Consider the following 24709-nt stretch of genomic DNA (forward strand, 5'->3'; position numbering starts at 1 on the left):
AGCCCCAGATCGAGGGAGATTATCAGTGGTCTTGTATGTCTTCCACTTCCTAATATTTGCTCCCACAGTTGATTTCGTCAAACCAAGCTGCTTACCTATTACAGATTCAGTCTTCCCAGCCTGGTGCAGGTCTACAATTTTGTTTCTGGTGTCCTTTGACAGCTCTTTGGTCTTGGCCATAGTGGAGTTTGGAGTGTGACTGTTTGAGGTTGTGGACAGGTGTCTTTTATACTGATAACAAGTTCAAACAGGTGCCATTAATACAGGTAACGAGTGGAGGACAGAGGAGCCTCTTAAAGAAGTTACATGTCTGAGAGCCAGAAATCTTGCTTGTTTGTAGGTGACCAAATACTTATTTTCCACCAGAATTTGCAAATTAATTCATTAAAAATTTTTTTTTTAAATCATGTGATTTTCTGGATTTTTTTTTCTCATTGTCTGTCATAGTTGAAGTGTACCTATGAAAATTACAGGCCTCTCATCTTTAAGTGGCAGAACTTGCACAATTGGTGGCTGACTAAATACTTTTTTGCCCCACTAACTTAATATTTCAGTTTGTGACATTGTAGAGAATCATTGTACCATGTAAACCGCTGCGAATTATAACCAAAAATATATTTTCAGCTGGTGTACAAAACTGAAAGTAAAACACGTTAAAAAAAAATCAACTTAATGGGAAGCATAGAAAAAGCACCCATAGAACCAATCTACCGCTTCGTAGACTTGCTTTCAATGAGTGACAGATCTATAACTCATTCATGAATTTGGTAGTTACCCAAAAGGTTACATACCTTTTTAAATAGAATAACTTTTTTTAAATGATCAGTTACAAGTTATTGGCAATAAGGTAAAATAGAAAACACAAGATAGATAAGGAGTGTAATATGTTTTCTTTATTAGTAGCAGTTATTGGTATATGACTCATCCTTAATTACAGTGGAGTATTGATAATTGGCACAAACAATATTCATATCCAGAATATTCTCACAATGAGACTTCCTGTACACAATAATACTGATTATTGATTACTGATTCCAAAAATAAATATCCAAAAAAATGAAATGAACATTAAAATGTCAAGTAATGTTGTAATGACAACTAGAAAGCGTTCAATAGGCCATCTTCTCTTCAGTGCAAACTGTAGCAAATTAAAAACAGAAAAAAAGTACACAATCGAATAGCCTTTGTGGAATATGCAGCCAGCCTGATAGAAAGGGGGGAGCAGACACTGTAAAAGACCGCTTCGGGCTACATGACTTCAAAACACAACATTTTCGGAATACCAGACTGAGAAATTCCCATTCTCTGAGCAAATTCCTACAGGACTGGGACAAGGAAAGCAACTGTTATTGGTCGTTCACTGACCAATTAAAATGTCTCTTCTTGAGACAGAAAAATCGAGAAGAGATTAAAAAAAAAAAACACAAGTAGCACTCTTCACAGCATAAGACTTTACAGAGGGGTTGAGGTGCCTCCTCTTAAGGAAATCCAATATGATTTCATTTTAAAACCCAAAAAGAATACAAATCAAGTCTTAAAAAGAAAAAAAACCTATGTATTCATGAAGAATAAAGGCAAGCAAACTATTTTATACAATCAGAAAATTACTTTTACATCGTGTGTACATGGAAGTAACTTGTAACACTTCAGTATCTCTAAAACGGTTGGAGTATGTCTCCCACTACTGGTTCAAATCAGTGTCACACTGCATACAGCAGCAACACACAAGTGCAGTAGTCTCATGCTTTCAATTTAGACTCAATAAAAAGGGAACTCCAAATAAAACCTGCCCAAAGCAAAAAGGAACCCATAAAGCACGCCCAGTCCAAAAATCAACTCCTTACGTTCAAATTAACCCAACACAGTCCTGGATATGAGAGGATCAGATAGGTATTAGACAAAGCACAACATGGTGGAAACTCAACCTAATCTACAAGGAAGCTAGGTGGTGCTCTTGTCACAGGTTTTTTAATATTTTTTTTATAGCTAATCCCATGCAATCCTTTGCACTCTACCACAGTATCTAGGAGAGATTGACAAGGAGGTGTCTGAGGGTAGGGACAAGGTTAGGGTTAGATTTCAGACAAGGCAATAGTTTAAAGGGCATTTGATTAGATGCCCTAAAGAACACTCGTCCAAAAACCCACCTGTATGCTATGGATGTATACATATTTTTTAAGAAAAACACTAGCAGGGCACATCGTTTTAACAGTTTTAGACACTATTGGAAGATCATTTATCCACAGTATCCTTACATCTAACAGGGTAAGCCAGTTTCCACCATGTTTGAGGTGGCTACTGTCAGATGACGAGGATATGCTAGTTTAGCTGCTCTCTTTCAGAGAAACAACGATATGGTCGAGACCCTGGATTAACAGACATCTGGGCCCCGTGTCCTTAAAGCGCCTCAGCGTGGGAGTGCTGATCTAGGCCCTTCAGATTTGATTCCTTGATATGATTATACGGACAGGTAGGGTCCCGATCCTAGATCAGCACTCCTAATTGGAGACGCTTCGTGGATACAGGCCCAGAAGTAGAGATATGTCATGCATAACTAACCTATTCAGGAATATAAGTAGTGTGTGACATTAGTCATATAGGCTACAATAGTTGACAACACCTAGTGTGACAATTTAGGACTATGATAGTAGTTGATCCCTCAGATATTTCACCAGTCAGACTGGGGTGCTCACCCAGGTAAGAGCCAGACAGCCTGAAGGTCTTCCTAATAAGGCACAACACCACCCTGATGCCACTAACGCTAAATGTCCACACGTCCTGTGTGTCCGCCCAATTTAGAGTAACCAAAAATAACCCTAAAGCACAAATCTAACACAATTCAATTAAAATGTTTGGTTGTCAGACACAGGAGAGTACAGTATAGCTAGGCTAAGCGCTGCAGTGTAAGACATTGATGTTATTGATGGTTATAATATTATGATGATTATGATTATTGGTTCTGTGGTTGCCATGGCATCATAACATAGCCTAGGCAAAGAGCTCTAAATATTTGTATTTATTTTGTGGGTTTTGACTGCTCTATATCCTGTGGTCTTGACTCTCAGATTTGCAGGATTGTGATGAAAAGTCCATCTTTTGGCTTGATAGCTAGCGGTTTGTCTGGATTCAAAATAATCCGTTTTTTTTGTTTAATCCGTTTGGAAGGATTACAGCAAGAACTGCATTTTGTAGCCAGAGGTAGCAGAGGAAATTCAGGGACCGTTCAGGGAATGCTCCTAACCACTGTCAAGATTTAGTGGCTTTTCAGCAGCTGTGGCCTCACCCAGGTGGGCGCTACATTCCTGACTCCAATCGAGTGACTGACCATTCAGAAAAGCAGGTGGTGCGCACTGTTGTAGAGCTCTGGGCCTGTTTTTTCAGACTCCCTTCGTTTCTCCTTGGCTGTTCTGTCGATGCCCTCTCCTCTGAACCTACAATGACTTTCCAGCTCAAATTGCCTCAACTTCATCCCAAAAACAGCAGATTTTCAATCGCCATCATTTCAATGTTTCACTTCGTGCACGCTTTGAAAAGTGTTAACCCAAGTATGCTAGGTCTGTGTAGCAGAGGCCTACTATGTACTGTCTGTACATTTGAGTCATTTAAATAGGACCATTAACGTTGTCATCCTCAATGATTTTAAACGCATTATCAACATGTGGTTGTACTGAGTTTTAAATGAATCAAATAAATGTTTGTGATTAGAAGTGGTCATAGAATGCTAAATGTCATTCTGTCTCTATGCAGTTGGGTCAACAGAGAGGAGGGGGGGGGGGGAAACAGAAGTGTGGTCATGTTCCAAAAATATAAACACGCAGACACAAAAGGTAATGACGCCTGAATCTGTGGGTCTTTCTGCTGGACTTTCTGTTCTGCACCGAGTGAGAAATGGGTAGAGTTGTTCAGAGGGAGAACACACACACACCGCTCTGTTCATCGCTCTGCCAGCGCGTGACCAAGTGTTTATCAGTCTCGATGGGAACCACTGCTCCTCAACAGCAGAGTGAATGATATGAGAAACCTTGGCATGAGCTTAACACAGTTAGAGATCTAAGTGCTCCCAGAATGTCCTCCGCTTTCCGGGGACGACAAGACCGCCTCCATGTACAGACAGACTTCCCAAAGGGGATAGGGGCATGGCCCTATAGACTTCCACAGACAGCGGTGAGACTGATCTCCATAGTAAGGACATGTTGAGCAGAGCTAGTCTGTCCGGTCCACAACTATTTTGCACCCCTCCCTCTCTCTCCCTCTCTCTCTCTCTCTCTCTCTCTTCCCTGGCCTCCCTGCTCTCTCCTCCAGACATGCCTAGTCCGCTATAGTACCTTCCCCTACATGGCAGCCTCAAACTACCTTCCAATAGAGAGTAGATAACATGCTGACTGGAATGCTGCCCTTAAAACACTGATCTAAGGCCAGTTTAGCATTGGATAACATAAGGACTCAGGCAGCTTAAGCTGATCCTGAGAAAGAATGAGTCTCCAATAATCCAGCAGGAATCTCCTGGCAAGACGCAAAAGCCCTCGCACAGTGAGTGAGTTGAAGAGCCAGGGTGGATGCCCTATGCTCCTAAAGGGACCAAGAGGATTAAGTCAAGTCAATCCAGTGTGAGGCCTTGGATAGACAAGACAGAAGGCTGTAAACAGTACAGGAGGAAGGAAGCAACACATTTTCAGTTCAGTTAACAGGCCATCACTGCCATTACCTCAAACAAAACATGCACTTACATACACTGATGTCAATGACTATACAACCTCAAATGTAAGCAGCAGGTTAAATAAAAAGTGCTGTTGACATGAAGCTGGCCATACATATAGTAGAACGAAACCTGTGAGTTGACATGAAGCTGGCCATACATATAGTAGAACGAAACCTGTGAGTTGACATGAAGCTGGCCATACATATAGTAGAACGAAACCTGTGAGTTGAAATGAAGCTGGGCATATATAGTAGAACGAAACCTGTGAGTTGCGCTTAACTGGCAAGAGTGACTGTCCAGAGGTCCTTGGCTGTGTCTGTGTGTGTGTGTGTGTGTGTGTGTGTGTGTGTGTGTAGTAGCGTACAGTAGGGTGTAGATCGGGACAGTAGATTCCGGTATCATTGTGACTCGCCGTTGTTGCTGGCTATAGCTGTAGTGGCAGTCTTCTTCTTTGGCATCTTTTTCACCGTCTTAGTAGTAGTAGTCGTCTGACAGGAGGGAAGAGATGCAAGGAGTTTACCGAAGAGAAAATTAGAATAAAAAAAAATATATATATATTCAGAGAACTTGGACAAGGGCACAAGAGCCGTCTAACTCCACATTTTCAAAGTGAAAGAAAGTTAAAGATTTGCCAAATAAAATTTTTACAAATCAACTGAAATATCATAATTGAATAAGTCTCCACCCCCCTGGAGTTAATACCTGGTGGAAGCACCTTGCAATTACAGCTGTGAATCATTTTCATAACACTTTTACCAACTTTGCTCATACTCAGTAAATTTGGTTGGGGATTATTGTTGGACAGCGACATCACATTTATTTCAGCACCCAAAGAATAGCTCAAAATGACACAGAACAATGTCGTGTGTAATTGCGGGCTATTCTTCAGGTGCTGAAATCTGTCATTTTTTAAACTATATATTGTGTAACGTCGACGCTCCAGTATGTCCACATTAGTCGCTGCTAAACGCCATCGTAAATCGTGGAGGTGAATAATATATATATTTTTTTTAATTTAAGAGTAGAGTAGGATGAGGTTTCCCCTTACATACTGATCTAAGGCAAGTTTAGCATTTCCCTCCACTAAGATTAAAGACTCAGCTGATCATAGAACTGTGTCTAGGGCAGCATCTACACAGCTGCCGGAGAAGGCGAGAGCTGATATTCATACATGATAATATATGAGAGTATTTCTATTGGAGGATTATACAGTTATACTGTGGGTGATTTGTGATTTGCACACACTTAAACATATTAGGGGTTAAGAGCGGGGCGAGACTGAATTGATCCTTCACTGAGGGTTGCGCTGTGACTCCTTAAAACAGTGGTATGTGCAATTTTCCTTTTTGATTTCCACATTTACACTCACAATACAGGCACACACAGCCAGTGCACTTAAAACCATGACTTTTCTGACTCACCTCAGTGCAGAAGAAGCAGTCACTGTCAGAAATAATGCATAAGCCCCAATCCACTGTGTGTGATCCCCTACCTCTGTCTTGGCAGCGGGAAGTTTTTTGGTTGCCCTGACGCTGGCTGTGCGTTTTACGGGGGCCTTCTCCAAGACGTCCTCGTCAGAATGCTCCGTGGTGATGCTCCTGGTGTCTGATTGGTCCGAGCTGTGCTGCGACGATTCGTCAAGATGAGGAACCATGGAGGAACGAGCTGTGGGATTGGACAGAGGGATTGTCATGAGTGAAAATCATCATCACATTCCCACTAGTGTGCCAGGGGTGTATTCATTAGTTGCAAAACATTTTGCTACTGCGTGCAACAGAAACCGTTTACACCAAACAGAAAAAGTTTTGCAATGAAAACAAGTTCAGGTAGGTCCCTCCCAGTTTCATGCTGTTTGCTTCATGGAGAATACATGGCAGGTTTCTAGGCTCTATCAGACATGTGGTTGGTGAATGAGACGAGAGTACATGCCTATAGCCACTAACAGGAGCTCACGCGTTAAACCCTCCAGTTTTGGTTACGGACATATTCAATCTCTCCCTATCCCAGTCTGCTGTCCCCACTTGCGTCAAGATGTCCACCATTGATCCTACCCAATAAAGCAAAGGTTACTGAACTAAATGACTATGGCACCGTAGCACTCACTTCTGTCATCATGAAGTGCTTTGAGAGGCTAGTTAAGGATCATAGATAGATCCACAGACCATCGCACTGTATGCTGCCCTATCCCATCTGGACAAGAGGAATACCCATGTAAGAATGCTGTTCATTGACTACAGCTCAGCATTCAACACCATAGTACCCTCCAAGTGCATCATTAAGCTCGGGACCCTGGGTCTGAACCCCGCCCTGTGCAACTGGGTCCTGGACTTCCTGACTGGTAGGAAACAACACCACTTCACTGACCCTCAACACAGGGGCCCCACAAGAGTGCATGCTCAGCCCCCTCCTGTACTCCCTGTTCACCCATGAATGTGTGGCCATGCACACCTCCAACTCAATCAAGTTTGCAGACAACAGTAGTAGGCCTGTTTACCAACAATGACAAGAGCCTACAGGGAGGAGGTGAGGACCCTAGAGGGGTGGTGCCAGAATAATAACCCTCTCCCTCAACATCACCAAAACGAAGGAGCCGATCGTGGACTTCAGGAAACAGCAGAGCACGCCCCTATCTATGTCAACGGGACCACAGTGGAGAAGGTGAAAAGCTTCAAGTTCCACGGCGTACACATCATTGACAATTTGAAAATGGTCCACCCACACAGACATGTGTGTGTGGAAGGCGGCGCCACCTCAGTAGGCTGAAGAAATTCAGCTTGGCCCTAAGACCATCAAACTTTTACAGATACACAATTGAGCGCATCCTGGTACAGCAACTGCACCGCCTGCAGTTCATCTAAGTCACAACAATAGACAGTGTGCTTGAAATAATAAACACAGTATTTTTCTTGTATATTTTGAATACCTAATTTAAAACAACCACAGTGTAGATTGGAAAAAGTATGTGAACCCCTAGGCTAATGACTTCTCCAAAAGCTCATTGGAGTCAGGAGTTAACTAACCTGGAGTCTAATCACTGAGACGAGATTGGAGATTTGTTTAGAGCTGCCCTGCCCCATCAAAAAAAACTCTAAATTTGAGTTTGCTATTCACAAGAAGCATTGAATGATATGAACCATGTCTCAAGCAAAAAAGATCTCAGAATATTAATTGTTGCCTTGCATAAAGCTGGAAAGGGTGACAAAAGTATCTCTAAAAGTCAGTCCACGGTAAGACAAATTGTCTATAAACAGAAATGTAAGTACTGTTGCTACTCTCCCTGGGAGAGGCCGTCCTACAAAGATGACTAAGAGCACAGCACAGAATGCTCAATGGGATTAAGAAGAATCCAAGTGTCAGATTTGACAGAAATCTCTGGAAGATGCTAACATCCCTGTTGACAAGTCTACAAAACGTACACCACGGAAGAAGCCATTGCTGTCCAAAAAAACAACATTGCTGCACATCTGATATTTGCAAAAGTGCACCTGGTTGTTCCACAGCGCTACTGGCAAAATATTCTATGGACAAATTAAAATAAAGTCCTGTTTGTAAGGTTGCACATTTTTGGGGAATATTTAGGTGTAAACTTTCCGTGGGAATTCACATTATTAACACCATTTAAAATATGTTTTTTGCATTGGATATATTTACCATATGGAGACAGAAAAGAACCTTACCTTATCATAAGTAGACAATTGCAAATGATTAAATCCTTCCAATAGAAAAAAAAAAGTTTAGTTACAAATTTAGCTTTAATTAAATGAGTTGACTATTGACATGGGATGATTTCACTGAACAAAATAAATATTGAATGATCTATCTCCCAAAAACATTTAACATACATCTGTAACATGATCTAGAAACCAAAGCTCAGGTATTCATGTCTTCTCCCTGGACCTCCTCATTGTCCACCTCTTGAACATCCGACTGAGGCTTCATCTTCAATGTCCCTTTCCAACCTTGATGATGGCTCGTTGTCAGGCTCAAAAAGCCTCAAATTTTCCCAGATGGCCATCAATTTTTCAACCCTTGTATTGGTCAGCCTGTTGCGTGGTTTGGTGTGTGTTCCCAAACGAGGTGGCTGATGTTGGTGGGATTTGGAGGATGATGGAGGCAACAGGGGAATGAGCCTCAGATCCACAAAGTCCCTTTCACCAGGTGGATGAGATATATTGCATCTCCATCCCAAAGCTCTTGCTTGGAAGTGTACTTCACCAGACTTCACCAGACCAGACTTTCCCTCATCCAGGACAAGGTGGCGCAAGACAGTAGTGATGACATCATAGGCCTTGTTGATCTCTACACCAGACAGGATACTCGTGCCAGTATACTTGGGGTCCAACATGTACGCTGAGGTGTGTATGGGCATTAGGCAGAAGTCTTCATGCTTTTTGATGCATTTCAGAACTGCAGTTTCCTCTGCTTGGAGAAACAGTGAAGTGGGCAGGGCAGTACGGATTTATTCTCTTACATCTGCAATCTGTCTCTTAATATCAGACAGGATGGCATTCTCTCCCTCAATCCGTGCAATGGCTACTGCTATAGGTAAGTAGCATGAGTTTCAGGCTGCTTCCCACACTCTCCCTAAATACATCATCCAGAAGGATCCTCTTGATGGCCATTTCTTGGAGCAACTCCTTCCCCTCCAGGAGACAGTCAAACATGACAACCCCAAAGGTGGTGTTGAGAGGAAGGCACTAGGCCAACCTAGTGTTTTTTTGCTCGTTTATTTGCATTGTTTGTAACTTCTTTTTTTTTAAATGTTAACTTATTTTGTACATAATGTTGCCTCTACCGAACTTCTAGACATCAGGTCTGCAATTACTCACCACGGCTAGCAGAATCCTTTTTATCCCCTTTCACGACTCTGACGAGCCCGACGTGAATGATAAACTGCTTTCTCGGGAACAGGCCCAGATTCCCACGATTTGAGTATAGAGGTGGAGAAAAAAGGGGCCAAAAGGCAGGCTGCCTTCTGAGAATTTGTAGGCGATCGAATAAACTCCCACTTCCCTCCATTCTGCAAGCAAATGTGCAATATTTGGAGAATAAAAATCGACGAGCTACCCGGAAGATTAAACTACCAACAGGACACTAAAAACTATCTTATGGACACTCATAACTATCTTACGTCTTTTAGTCGTGGCTGAACGATGACACTCAACGTACAGCTGGCTGGTTACATACTACACCGGTAGGATAGAACAGCGGCATCTGGTAAGACAAGGGGCGGCGGACTATGTATTTTTGTAAATAACAGCTGGTGCACAATATCTAAGGGAGTCTTGAGATATTGCTCGCCTGAGGTAGATTATCTCATGATAAGCTGTAGACCACACTATCTACCAAGAAAGTTTGCATCTGTATTTTTCGTAGCTGTTTACATACCACCACAGTCAGGCTGGCACTAAGACAGCATTGGATGAGCTGTATTCCACCATAAGCAAACAAGAAAACACTCCTAGTAGCAGGGGACTTTAATGCAGGGAAAATTAAATCAGTTTTACCAAATTTCTATCAGCATGTTAAAATGTGCAATCAGAAGAGAAAAAAACAAAACACTCGGGACCACCTATACTCCACACACAGATGCATACAAAGCTCTACCTCGCCCTCCATTTGGCAAAAATTAAAGCAGGAAGCACCAGTGACTAGATCAATAAAAAAAAGTGGTCAGATGAAGCAGACGCTAAGCTTCAGGACTGTTTTGCTAGCACAGACTGGAATATGTTCCAAAAATTGAGGAGTACACCATATCAGTCTCTGGCTTCATCAAAAAGTGCATCGATGACGTCGTCCCCACAGTGACCGTATGTACATACCCCAACCAGAAGCCATGGATTACAGGCAACATCCACACTGAGCTAAAGGCTAGAGCTGCCGCTTTCAAGGGGCAGGACTCGAACCTGGAAGCTTAAGAAATCCCGCTATGCCCTCCGACGAACCATCAAACAGGCAACGCGTCAATCCTGGACTAAGATCGAATCATACAACACCAGCTCTGACGCTCGTCAGATGTGGCAGGGCTTTCAAACCATTACAGCCTTTAATGGGAAGCACAGCCGAGAGCTGCCCAGTGACACAACATCAGATGAGCTAAACTACTTCTATGCTCACTTCGAGGCAAATAACACTCAAACATGCATGAGAGCACCAGCTGTTCCAGACAACGGTGTGATCACGCTCTCCGCAGCCGATGTAAGACCTTCAAACAGGTCAACATTCACAAGGCAACATAGCCAGACGGGTTAGCAGGAAGTGTACTGTGAGCATGCGCTGACCAAATGGCAAGCGTCGTCACTGACATTTTCAACCTCTCAGAGTCTGTAATACCAACATGTTTCAAGCAGACCACCATAGTGATCTTGGGCACAGGCACTAAATGACGAACGACCTATAGCACTCACGTCTATAGTCATGAAATGCTTTGAAAGGCTGGTCATGGCTCACCCACTCCAATTTGCATACCGCCCCAACAGATGATGCAATCTCTATTGCACTCCACACTGCCCTCTCTCACCTTGACATTTCCACACCATATTGATGAGCTTTGAGGGCACTAAGGATCAAATGGAACCTGACGGGCTGCCCCCAGGTGTTAAGAGTAGGTAACACATCCACCACGCTGATCCTCAACACTGGGGCACCTCAGGGGTGTGTGCTCAGTCCCCTCCTGCACTCCCTGTTCACTCATGACTGCACGACACCAACACCATCATTAAGTTTGCCAATGACACAAGTGGTAGGCCTGATCACCGACAATGACGAGACAGCCTATAGGGAGGAGGTCAGAGACCTGGCCGTGTGGTGCCAGGACAACACCTCTCCCTCAACGTGATCAAGACAAAGGAGATGATTGTGGACTACAGGGGGAAAAAAGGACCGAGCACGCCCCCATTCTCATTGACGAGGCTGCAGTGGAGCAGGTTCAAGTTCCTTGGTGTCCACATCACCAACAAACTAACATGGTCCAAGCACACCAAGACAGTCATGCCCTCATGACAAAACCCATTCCCCCTCAGGAGACGGAAAAGATTTGGCATGGGTCCTCAGATCCTCAAAAGGTTCTACAGCTGCACCATTGAGAGCATCCTGACTGGTTGCATCACCACCTGGTATGGCAACAGCTCGGCCTCTGACCGCAAGGCACTAGAGGGTAGTGCGAACGGCCCAGTATATCAATGGGGCCAAGCTTCCTGCCACCTAGGAACTTTATACCAGGCGGTGACAGAGGAAGGCCCTAAGAATTGTCAAAGACTCCAACCACCCTAGTCATAGACTGTTCTCTCTGCTACCGCATGGCAAGCGGTACCGGTGTGCGCCAAGTCTAGGTCCAAGAGGCTTCTCAACAGCTTCTACCCCCAAGCCTTAAGACTCCTGAACATCTAATCAAATGGCTACACAGAATATTTGCAGTGTGCCCCCCCCCCCCCGCCCGCTGCTCAACTAACCAGTGCCCCTGCACATCGACTGTACCGGTAGCCCCCTGTATATGGTCTCGTAAATATTTTTACTGCTGCTCTTTAATTACTTCTTATTGTCTGCATTTTTTTTTTTTTTTACTGAATTGTTGGTAAGTAAGTAAGCATTTCCCTGTAAGGTCTACACCTGATGTATTAGGTGCATGTGACTAATACAATTTTATTTTATTTGTTGTTGTGCTCCTATTCTTCTTATTTTGCTTGGTGAGGTAGATTGCTGCTATAACTTGAGGACCCTTCACATACCTAACCAATTCCTTGGCTCTGTTGTAGAATGTATCCATTGTTTTCAGTGAGATGATATCTTGAGGAGCAGATTCAATGCATGAGCAGCACAGCCAATGGGTGTGCTGTGAGGGAAGGACTCCTCCACTTTAGACCAAGCAGCCTTCATGTTCGCAGTATTGTCTGTCACCATTGCAAATACCTCCTGTGGTCCAAGGTCACTGATGACTGCCTTCAGCTCATCTGGAATCTGTTGTCCTTCGTGTCTGTGCTCTTGTAGAATACTGGTTGAGGGGTGGAAATTATGTAGTTAAGTATTCCTTGCCCACAAACATTCGACCACCCATCAGAGATCACCATACAGTCTGCTGACCTTCACTTGAACTCTGTATCCAGCAAATGAGTAGATTAAGCATGTCTGGTTGGAGGGGTGTTTGCTGGGCGAAGAACATTCAGAAATCTCTTCCACTACACATTGCCTGTGAGCGTCAGACGTGAACCAGTTGTATACACAGCTCGAGCAAGACATTCATCAGCATTTCCCTGACTACGTTCCTCCATTGAGTTAAAAAAACGGATTCCAGGAGGACCATGAGCTGTTGCAATCGATGAGGTGTCGGACTCATCATTTTCACCTCGAATAGAAGGACTTTTGTCAGAGGTTGCTTGTTGTAAGCACAGAGGGAACTTTATGCACTTGGCCAGATGATTCTGCATCTTTGTTGCATTCTTCATATAGGATTTGGCACAGTATTTGCAAATGTACATAGCTTTTCCTTCTACATTAGCTGCAGTGAAATTTCTCCACAAATCAGATAGTGCCCGTGGCATTTTCCTGTAAAGATTAGGAAAAAATGAGTAAAAAAATAAATACAATTTCATGTACAGATTAAACAACTCTTTTGTAAGATAAATGTTTTTAAATTAAATATATGGAAACAGGTGAAATAACACTCCTCAGTTAGCAGGCTCAAGTGAGCTAAAACCCACATGGTAGCAAAAACTATCTAGCAGAAATTATTTTAGGCTACTTTGCTGTAGGCTACTATTTACTCCACCCAGTATTGTAATCAAAACTTATCAGAAAGCATGTATTCCTTGGCTCAGACAGTGTAGTAGTGTGGGCTCAATAGCATCTTATTAGTGTGTAAGATCTTGAGAATCAGCTGTACATGTGATGGAAGATTGCACTGTGCATGCAGAGGGTTGCAATTCCATTGAATTGGGGATAGTTTAACCAAAATATGCCACAAGACCTAGAATTGCCTTGTGTATCCCACACAAAATGCCACTGTTATAATGAATTTAAGCAAAATTCCCCAAATTCCCAACTTCCAAATGGAAAATTCAGGATATTTCCTGACCCTTTGCAAGCCTAGTTGTTTGTAAGGAACACAAAACACTGTGTGGAGAACAAAAAGGCACAGCACACCAACAGCAAAAACTCATCCCAACTGTAAACTTTGGTGGAGAGAGCATCATAGTTTGGGGCTGCTTTGCTGCCTCAGCGCCTGGAAGCTTGCCATCGACGGAAAAATCAATTCCCAAGTTGATCAAGATATTTTGCAGGAGAATGTAAGGCTATCTGTCCGGCAATCGGAGCTCAACAGAAGTATGGTGATGCAACAGGACAACGACCCAAAAGACAGAAGTAAAACAGCATGGCTTGAACAGAAGAAAATACACCTTCTGGAGTGGCCCAGTTAGTCCTGACCTCAACCCAATTGAGCTGCTGTGGCATGACCTCAAGAGAGCGGTTCACACCAGACATCCTAAGAATATTGTGGTCTTCAACAGTTTTGTAAAGAGGAATGGTCCAAAATTCCTCCTGACAGTTGTGCAGGTCTGATCCGTAACTACAGAAAATGTTTGGTTGAGGTTATTGCTGCCAAAGGAGGGTCAACCTGTTATTAAATCCAAGGGTTCACATACTTTCACCACCCTCCAGTGTGAATGTTTACACAGTGTGCTCAATAAAGACATGATAAATTATAATTGTGTTTTATTAGTTAAAGCAGACGGTGTGCGTCTATTGTGACTTGGATGAAGATCAGATAACATTTTATGACCAATTTATTCAGAAATCCAGGCAATTCTAAAAGGTTCATACTTTTTCTTCCCACTGTATTCTAGTCAATGTCACTTCGATATTGCTCGTCCTAATATTTCCATTATTTTACTTTTAGATGTGTGTATTGTTAGACATTACTGCACTGTTGGAGCTTGGAACACAAGCATTGCACCACACCCGCAATAACATCTTCTAAATGTGTATGTGACCAATAAAATTTGATTATATATTTTTTGATGTTACCGTTTCCTGTTCTCTCTCTTTTACATGGTCTGTCTCATCGCTACACTAGTTCTCTTCTTTCCTGGCTTTCATGCCATACTGCCCATGAACTAGATTTATTCCCTTTCTAACCCATCCTCACTCTCCTTTTCTCCCTCAGTGTTTCCCCCTGTATTCACAATCTGCCAGCCCCACAGAGACAGAGCTGTGCAGTCAGACACAAAGACGCCCCACTGACATCACATGCTATCTCTCCCCCCCATCTCCTCCCCTTCTGGAGTGTTTCCTCCCTGGCATCCTGCAGGTTTTTTTTAAATCACATGACTTCACCAACTCCCTCCCTGTACCGATAAGAGCTGTTCGACAACAGGCACAAGAGTACAGACAGACAAGTCAACGTACTGTAATACTATGACTAAAATGGCTGTCATTTCTCGCCAACTTTTTTGACCACCGATCTGACAGGGGTGATCAGTTCCACATACCCCAATATTCACAGTGATCTGTACGCATGCATTATATACTCTGCCCGTATGGAAGGAGGAAGAGGACTGGCCACCCCACATAGCCTGGTTCCTCTCTAGGTTTCTTCCTAGCCTTTGGCTTTTCTAGGGAGTTTTTCCTAGCCACCGTGCTTCTAAACCTGCATTGCTTGCTGTTTGGGGTTTTAGGCTGGGTTTCTGTACAGCATTTTGAGATATCAGCTGATCTAAGAAGGGCTATATAAATACATTTGATTTGATGGCGCAAGCCAGCATGTGTGAGAGTGTGTGTGTTACCCACTCTGGCGTGTGGCTTTGGCGCGGGGCAGTGTGTTAGATAACGTGCTACTTCCAGTAACTGTGTCGTCCATGGCGTCTCTTCTCATGCGCGGGTCAGAGGAACGCAGGCCCAGCTCCTCCCCATCGTTGATCAGAGTCAGGTCCTGCATGCTGAAACTACGCAGCTTCTCCGACAGCACACCCTGGCCCTGCACAGCATACACATAGCTCAAACACTGCAGACGCCCTAGAGCATTCCAGTGCTAAGGCACATGAAGTGAGCATACAGTAAGAGCACACACCTCAAAACGCCTTGGGGTGACAAACACACAGGATGGCATATGCACATTGTAAGTTTCGTCCTCTCTTGCACACGGAAACACCATGTGCACACAGACACGCCCCCCCGGTCGGGGCCCGGCGCCTTGCTTACCTTGCTAGCTGCGGTGACGGCGGCTGTAGCAGCCAAGTTCAGCCCCCTCTTTCCAAACCTCATCATAGTCTCATAACTACGGTCTTTGGCCTGGGTGATGTACTCGTCTATTTCCTACAGGACAGAAGAGATGAGGTAAAAAAAGAAAAAGAAAACAGGAGAGAAACAAATGGAAAGCAAAAGCAGGTGACAGTTACACAAAACAAAGAGGAGACAAAGAAAGAGGAGTCAGCGCATCTAACCAGTAGAGAATTGACAGGCAGACAGAGCTGGATCTTATTGTGACCTCTAACCCTCTCCTTGTCAGACAGGGTTAGAGTTCACGGTTAAGAGTTACACATTACCTTCTCCTTGTTGGACAAGGTGGGGTGGACGAACTTGCGGTAGAGCACGCTGGAGCCCTTAGTGTACGGAGACAGGAGCCAGATCACAAAGGCTATCTTCAACTCAAAGTAGAAAGGAAACCTGCATGGACCACCACACCAGATACTTAACAGGCTGGAAAGGAAAATGAGCTAGGACTCGTTCAGAGACCAGAGGGTGTACCAAGCATTTGCTCTGATATCTTGGTACTTTTCAGAAGGCAATAGCCTACCTAGACCATGACAAATGTAAACAAACCCGAAGTTGATTTAAATATAGCAATCCTAGTGAGCACATCTTTTCAACCATGAATACGTATTGTCAAAGTATTTTGATCCTAGGGGCTAGTGTTGTATAGTGGCTGTAGGGCAGTGGTCAGAGATGACTCACCAGGACATGAACAAGTCAGTGAGGGTCTCCACTGTGGTGAATAACGCAAACACTATCCAGTACATCATCCATTTCACCTGGACACAAACGACGGAGAGAGCGTCACAAATATAGCACATGAAAGCATAGCCTACAGTAAGCTGCCGTAAGAATGTGACAAGACACACGTAGCGCATTCACGGTCTCCCGCACACACACAAGCATGCACGTTACAGCCCTTATAAACCGAATCAGTATGCATGGTCTATCACTGCCAAAGGATGGGCATGGAAATAAATCCAGTCAGTGGGTGGAGAGTGTACCATCATTTATTGCAATATAAATAGCAAGATGGTATGGATGAATCCTATAAGACACACTGACAGAGTGCAAACAAGTTAATACAGTGCCCTTCAGAACGTATTCAGACCCCTTCCCCTTCCCCACATTTTGATACGTTACAGCATTATTCTAAATACGGATTAAATTCATGTTTTTCCCCTCAATCTACACACAATACTCCATAATGACAAAGTGAAAAACAGGTTTAGAAATGGTTTGCAAATGTATTAAAAATAAAAGACATACATAAATATTCAGACACTTTGTTATAAAAGACTCCAAATTGAGCTCGGGCACATCCTGTTTCCATTTATCATCCTTGAGACATTTGTACTTAGAGTCCATTTGTGGTAAATTCAATTGATTGGACATGACTTGGAAAGGCACAAACACCTGTCTATATAAGGTCCCACAGATGACAGTGCATGTCAGAGCAGAAATCAAGCCATGAGGTCAAAGTTGTCCATAGAGATCAGAGACAGGATTGTGTCGAGGCACAGATCTGGGGAAGGGTACCAAAACATTTCTGCAGCATTGAAGGTCCCCAAGAACACAGTGGCCTCCATCATTCTTAAATGGGTGAAGTTTGGAACCACCAAGACTCTTCGTAGAGCTGGCAGCCCGGCCAAAATGAGCAATCTGAGGAGAAGGGCCTTGGTCAGAGAGGTGACCAAGAACCCGATGGTCACTCTGACAGAGCTCCAGAGTTCCTATGTGGAGATGGGAGAACCTCCCAGAAGGACAACCATCTCTGCAGCACTCTACCAATCAGGCCTTTATGGTAGAGTGGACAGACAGAAGCCACTCTTCAGTAAAACTGCACATGACAGCCAGGTTGGAGTTTGCCTAAAGGACTCTCAGAAACAAGACTCTGGTCTGACAAAACCAGTGAAATCCAGGAAGCTTGTATGTTCAGTCCAGATTGACACTACAACACAAGATCAATGCTCTGTCATAGTCAAATGTGTGACAAACGTCATGAGAGGCTTGTGGCTGTGGTGAAATGCGAGGCATCCACTGGACAATACTTTGTCCAGGTACTGAGTGAAGTACTGGAAAACATGAAGCCTGACATCAGCAAGCGCATTGGCAATTCCACTAATGGAGCCTCCAGTATGCAAGGCCAGTATAAAGACTTCTCTGCCCTGCTCTCTGCAAAGTCCACCAATCAAGTGCATGGGTGGTGCTATGTACATACATTGAACCTTGTTTTGGCAGACACAGAGTGTGTCTTGGCAAGTGGGTCACTTTTTTTCTCTCTCAATAACAACATAGCTATCTTCCTCAGTGAATCCTACTAGAGGATGAACATTTTGGAGAAGGAGAGCAAGAACCCAAGACAGACGTCTTGCTCCAATCGGAGAGACAGGCTGGTGGGCTAAAGACAGTGCCTTAAAGAAGGTCTTAGGAGCTTTTGGAAATCTGTATGTTGATGTCCTTCTCACTCTGTCAACCATACAAGATCAGAAAAACATCACTACTGCATGGGTCAAGGCACAAGGATACATTGAGGGGGTTGCTGAAGTATGAAACAATACATTTTTAAAAAATGCAGATATTCCAGGTCACCTCACCAATCTCAAAATATCTTCAAAACGAATGGACATTCTGTCCGTGCATCATATTGTTGTGTCAACAGAGGAGCAGCTGAAAGGAATGGCAAGAGATTTTGAAAAAGTCAAGGCAGCTGTAGGCACATTTTTTCAGTGGGCAAACAGGAAGTTGCAGGAACTGGATGAGGAAACAGAGCTGGAGTTAGAGACCACTCGGCCAACGAAAAGGGCTCGAAAGAAGAAAACCCATGCCTGGAGAGATGGCACAAGATGAGACTTTTACTGGGGTAGAGAGTGCATACAAGAGTGGGGTCCATAATCAAATTCTGGATACAGTTATAGATAGAAATCGCCGATGGATGCTGAGTAATGGCACTTTGTATGCCGACATTGCTCTTATATACCCTAAAAGCTTTAGTCAGCTAACATTCAGTGCCAGTGGCTTTCCACAAACAGCCCTTCAAGAACAAACGAAATACTTTATCCCTATTTGTTATATTGTTCAGTAATCTTGTTTACATTAAGTGTGGCGTGGGTTGTGGTGTATTGCTGGGGGATATTTGGTGGGCCGGTCTGAGACAAAAAGTCCAGGTACATATTTTGTTCTCAGTTTGTCCCTGCCTGCACCATCCCTACGATGAAGCATGGTGGTGGCAGCATCATGCTGTGGGGGCGTTTTAAAACGGCAGGGACTGGGAGGATTGAGGGAAAGATAAACGGAGCAAAGTACAGAGAGATGCTTGATGAAAATCAGCTCCAGGGCACTCAGGAACTCAGATGGGGAGGTTCACCTTCCAACAGCACAACGACCCTAATGCAGGAGTGCCTTTGGGACAAGTCTCTGAATGTCCTTGAGCAGCACAGCCAGAGCACGGACTTGAATCCGATCTAACATCTCTGGAGAGACCTGAACATAGCTGTGAAACGAAGCTCCCCATCCAGCTTGAGAGGATCTGCAGAGAAGAATGGGAGAAACTCCCCAAATGCAGATGTGCTAAGCTTGTAGCATCATACCCAAGAAGACTTGAGGCTTTAAAAATCGCAGCCAAAAGCTGCTTCAGAGTAAAGGGTCTGAATACTTAAGGATAAAATAAATAAATCACATTTACAAAAATGTCTAAAAACCAGTTCTGTCATTATGGGGTATTGTGTGTAGATTTGGGGGGGCAATTGAATCCATTTTAGAATAAGGCTGTAACGTAAACTAAATATAGAAAAAGTCAAGGTGTCTGAATACTTTACGAATGCACATAAACAATTCAAAGTACTCAACCCAGCTAGGGAATGCAGTGAATAGCCTGAGAAGTTGAGTCACATTGGGGGGGGGGGGAATATAAAAACAGGGCTAAAAATGGCATCCTCCTCTGTATCTCCCTCCCACTCCCTCTGTCAGTCTGCATGTGCCCCCGCTCAGATATTGAGAGTGGGGTTTCTATAGCAACCAGAGGGAGGAGACTAAGGAGAGTGCTTGGCAGAGGACCCCTCTTCCTTCTCTTTCTCATCCCTCTGCTCGTTGACAGGGATGAGGTAAGCTGGGAGGTTCCCCTTTTAAACAGATACAGTTGAACTGCTCCCGCATCCTCAGAGACAATGGAAACTTGCAGCATCCCATTGGAGAGAGTAAAATCCCACACCCCATTTTAAAAAAATTTAAAAGTCACTTTTTCCAATAAGAATATGAGCTGGCTGGCTACAAAAAGAGACTTTAAAATGGTTTATCCTACACTAATATACTGGAATAATAATACAAATAAATAGGTACAGTACTCACATATTCCTTCACATTCTTCGTCTTGACAGCCTTGTATGAGGAGTAGGCCGGGTAGAGGGTCCCGAAGGCCAGGCTGAAGGATGAGGAGGAGACATGGGTCAGAGGTTAAGGTACAGTAAACAACATCACCCGGGCAACATGACCTCAAGATGCCAACACTGAACAAAAAATGCCCCCTCTGTTTCAATATTTATCTAGTCAAATGTTGCTTAACACATGACTCGAGTCTAAAACCCATGATCTCAGTGTTAACATAAATAGGTTGTGTTCAAAGAAAGTAGGCCATATTCTGAACAGGCTCTAAAAATGTGCACTCATAAAAATAAAAAACACTGTTAGCCTACTTAGGGTACCAGCTGTATTGCAATAATACATGGTGACATTTAGACATAAAAAAAAAAGGCCAGTTTGTTGGAACAAATTCTCTCTCCAGGAAACAGAAGATTGGAAAACCATGGAGAGCGTTTCTGCTACTGTACTGATAGAGGGACAAAACACAAAAAGGGCTAACGACAGGTCACCCACCGTATGTGAACCTACCTGCAACACACACACAAAAGGAAAAATAAATCCAGTCACACACACACAATACTCTGTCCCGTCGGTCCGGCAATTACTGCTGATGTGACAGGAACTGAATGCTGAGCGAGGGGAGATCTAGGAGGACCACGCCTTACTGTCTGCCACACACACAGCCATCAGAGGCTGTCTGCTATCAGTGTATGTACATTATGTGCATTTCTACCACTGTAGGTTAAACTGTGATAAGGTGTACCACCCTTCGGTCAGAGTGATACTTTGTGTATTCCAAACTCTCTCTTAGGCTGTCTTGTGGAACTCTTCCTGCTATGGGATTTTCTTGTTCCATTGGTGTATGTCGTGTACACTGGGTCCATGCATCTGCCTAGGTCTGAGTGATATGCCCAGTCATACATGTTGGGCCAGGGCTGCACTGTGTTAGCTTTACATTGCGGTAAGAGGAGACGTTGGGCAGGGCAGGCCAGAGGACACCCATGTGTCACAAGTTTGGACAGCACAGTAGAGTACACTATAATGTACATATCTACTTTACTGTACTCTGGTCTACTGTACTGGCTACAATGGGAAATTATAGTAGTCACGAACTACAGTTGGGTCATAACAACCACCTCATTGACACAACTCTGCAATAAAGAAGTCTGGAGTCTGATGCCCAGTCCCATTGGCAAAAATGTATTAGAAACCAGTGGCCATCGACGGCCTTTATTTAAATTACTATTGCGGCCGCGAACGACCTTGTTTATCTATCAAAAATATCTGTGTCAATATCGCTAAATTAACTTGCTAACCACCTGTTGTCGTATTCGTGTGGCTGTCATCACATTTTTATGATTGCGTGCTGTCTCATGGAAATAGTCGCAGTGTTTAGCCAGCTAACTAGTTGGTTGTTTGTCTCGTTTCTACCGATGTCATTTATTTGAAAACGGCCCAAGCTGCTTTCTATAGCTAGCTAGCTAGGCTGTCAGGCAATAAAAGTTGTGTGTAGTGATACATTTGGGCAGCGCTCACGAAGCGTCAACCTCAGCTATCACTTTTACTAGCTAGCCATACAGAAAACCAGTTTACTAGCCACCGAAACGAAGGCTGGATTAATTGGTGTTTATCTGTTGGGCTTAGGTTGTGGTTTGTCATGTTTGCTAGGTGCAGATATTCATAGGCTATACATTGCCTCGTTTGTCTATTATTTGACCGCTTAGTTGTCGTATTAGAGTAGAAGATGCCTGCGCAGTGGAGCGCATATGAGTAGTTGGCTATTTGTTTACATTGCCAGCTAACAAGTTGCTTGTTTGTCCTGTTTCTACCGATGCAATTAATTTGGAAACTGTTCCAGCTTCGTAACTAATCAGCTAACATTGGCAAACTCTGCAGTTAGTGAGTGAGAAATGAGAAGCGTGTAACTACACATACTCATTAGGAAGAGAGTATGTGTATGGTTGAGAAATAGAGGAAGGAAGAGAGAGACTATGTTCCAGAATACAATTGTATCCCATTTGTTTTGTTGCTCCTCTCTTTGTTACTCTCGGTCAGTGAAAAAAGTGATATGGAGAGTCAAGGCTCAGCAGAAAAGGGCAGGGAGGAATAGAAGTTAGAAATGATTGGAGGGCTAGAGATGCGGAGCGAAAGGAGAGAGGACACCCGCGAGGGGAGCCTACGTGTCCATGGCGTGTAACTGCCCCAAGTCTCACCATTCACCCATGAACCACGAACCACAAACCACGGGGCTAAAGTGACAGTGGTAGGGGTTTTGGAATTGTTTTTCCTTTAAACATGGTAAGAACTTATGTTCCAGAGCTTGTAATGGATAACAAGAAAATGGGTGGGGTTGACCATCTTGACCAACTGAGGAGCTATTACAATGTTGGACGCATAGGCACAAAATGGCAGAAGTATATGTTTTGGGGGAGATGCTCAACATAGCCCTCAATTGCGTACATTGTGTGGGGGGGACCCTGCAAAGGCTTCTTCCCAGAAATCTCTTCTCTGAAGGCATTGAAAATGCAGCTTGTGCATTCACTTTGTGATATGGCTACAGTGGCAGGAAGAGGGGAGACAATAATGTGGCACCATGGCGTGTGGCCCGAGTTGTAACTCATATGAAAGCAGGTGAAGTTTGAAGGACACAAAAGAAGGTGTGTGGTGTGCATCCGGAGTGGACAGAGTAGGGCAACGAGTGGGAGATGTGTAGAAACCTCCTTTGTGTGCCACTTTGCAGGATGGGGCCGTGCTTCCAGGCGTTCCATGACATGTTGTAGTCTAAATGCAAACACTAAAGTGATGGTGTGAAACAAAAATATTTGTAGGACAAATTTGATATATCTAATACTTGTTACATTCACTGAATAGTTGTCAAAATAGGTTACTATTTCAACATTGTGTCAGGCCTGATCTGTACTAAATCTTGAGAGTAGTTACCTACACAGTTACAACTGTGACGTAGCTTCTTCCCATTTCCCGGCAACATCAAAGACAGTTCAACATGTATAAAGTCTTGGGACTTACTGTCTATATTTCAATTTTCACATCAATACATATATTTAGTTAAGACGATCGGGTTTTAACATGCCCACAATGGATTTGTTGTAGGAGAAATCGACCTTGGGCAATGATTTCTCTTGAAACAATGAGCAGTCTTTCGACGCGGACATCCATTACATTTCTGAGATAGTCTATTTGCAAGCTGGCGAAGGGATTTAGTGTGTCGTCAAAGTGCTGCTTTTAACCAGGGCAAGGTGACCGGAAACATGACCGAATACAAACAGTGTAGCTATTCCCTCCGCAAGGCAATCAAACAAGCTAAGCGTCAGTATAGAGACAAAGTAGAGTCGCAGTTCAACAGCTCAGACACAAGAGGTATGTGGCAGGGTCTACAGTCAATCACAGATTACAAAAAGAAAACCAGCCCCGTCACGGACCAGGATGTCTTGCTCCCAGGCAGACGAAATAACTTTTTTGCCCGCTTTGAGGACAATACAGTGCCACTGACACGGCCCGACACCAAAACATGCAGACTCCTTCACTGCAGCCGACGTGAGTAAAACATTTAAACGTGTTAACCCTCGCAAGGCTGCAGGCCCAGACGGCATCCCCAGCCGCACCCTCAGAGCATGCGCAGACCAGCTGGCTGGTGTGTTTACGGACATATTCAATCAATCCTTATCCCAGTCTGCTGTTCCCGCATGCTTCAAGAGGGCCACCATTGTTCCTGTTCCCAAGAAAGCTAAGGTAACTGAGCTAAACGACTACCGCCCCGTAGCACTCACTTCCGTCATCATGAAGTGCTTTGAGAGACTGGGGTTGAGATGAGTTCCAAATCATTGAAAAGTGAAAGACTAAAGTTACATACATGGGATGCTTTAGTGAATTTCAGAATGTCTGGAATAGAAAAGGCAGAAATAAAACAATTCAATAAACATTTGCAGCCAGTCAAGGACCATATCACCTCCACCCTACCTGACACCCTAGACCCACTCCAATTTAATTACCGCCCAAATAGGTCCACAGACGATGCAATCTCAACCACACTGCCCTAACCCATCTGGACAAGAGGAATACCTATGTGAGAATGCTGTTCATCGACTACAGCTCAGCATTTAACACCATAGTACCCTCCAAACTCGAGACCCTGGGTCTCGACCCCCGCCCTGTGCAACTGGGTACTGGACTTCCTGACGGGCCGCACCCAGGTGGTGAGGGTAGGTAACAACATCTCCACCCCGCTGATCCTCAACACTGGGGCTCCACAGGAGAGCTCAGAACGCACCCTCCTGTACTCCCTGTTCACCCACGACTGCGTGGCCATGCACGCCTCCAACTCAATCATCAAGTTTGCGGAAGACACTACAGTGGTAGGCTTGATTACCAACAACGACGAGTCGGCCT

At 44.0% G+C, this 24709-nt stretch overlaps 1 protein-coding gene across 1 annotated transcript in view; it reads right to left on the minus strand.

The window, feature by feature from the left end:
* Positions 1 to 871: 871 nt before the first annotated feature.
* The window catches only part of LOC109864592 (receptor expression-enhancing protein 2), a 31416-nt gene continuing 7578 nt past the window's right edge, over positions 872 to 24709 (minus strand). The window contains exons 2-8 of the mRNA XM_020452439.2: positions 20291 to 20363; positions 16646 to 16722; positions 16237 to 16357; positions 15893 to 16006; positions 15482 to 15668; positions 6192 to 6364; positions 872 to 5187 (exon numbers count right to left, since the gene is read on the minus strand). Coding sequence (XP_020308028.1) covers positions 5098 to 5187; positions 6192 to 6364; positions 15482 to 15668; positions 15893 to 16006; positions 16237 to 16357; positions 16646 to 16722; positions 20291 to 20363 — 835 coding nt within the window. The 3' untranslated portion in view covers positions 872 to 5097. The remainder of the gene's footprint in view (positions 5188 to 6191; positions 6365 to 15481; positions 15669 to 15892; positions 16007 to 16236; positions 16358 to 16645; positions 16723 to 20290; positions 20364 to 24709) is intronic.

The sequence above is a fragment of the Oncorhynchus kisutch genome, linkage group LG19 (assembly GCF_002021735.2).
Source record: "Oncorhynchus kisutch isolate 150728-3 linkage group LG19, Okis_V2, whole genome shotgun sequence".
Taxonomy (NCBI): domain Eukaryota; kingdom Metazoa; phylum Chordata; class Actinopteri; order Salmoniformes; family Salmonidae; genus Oncorhynchus; species Oncorhynchus kisutch.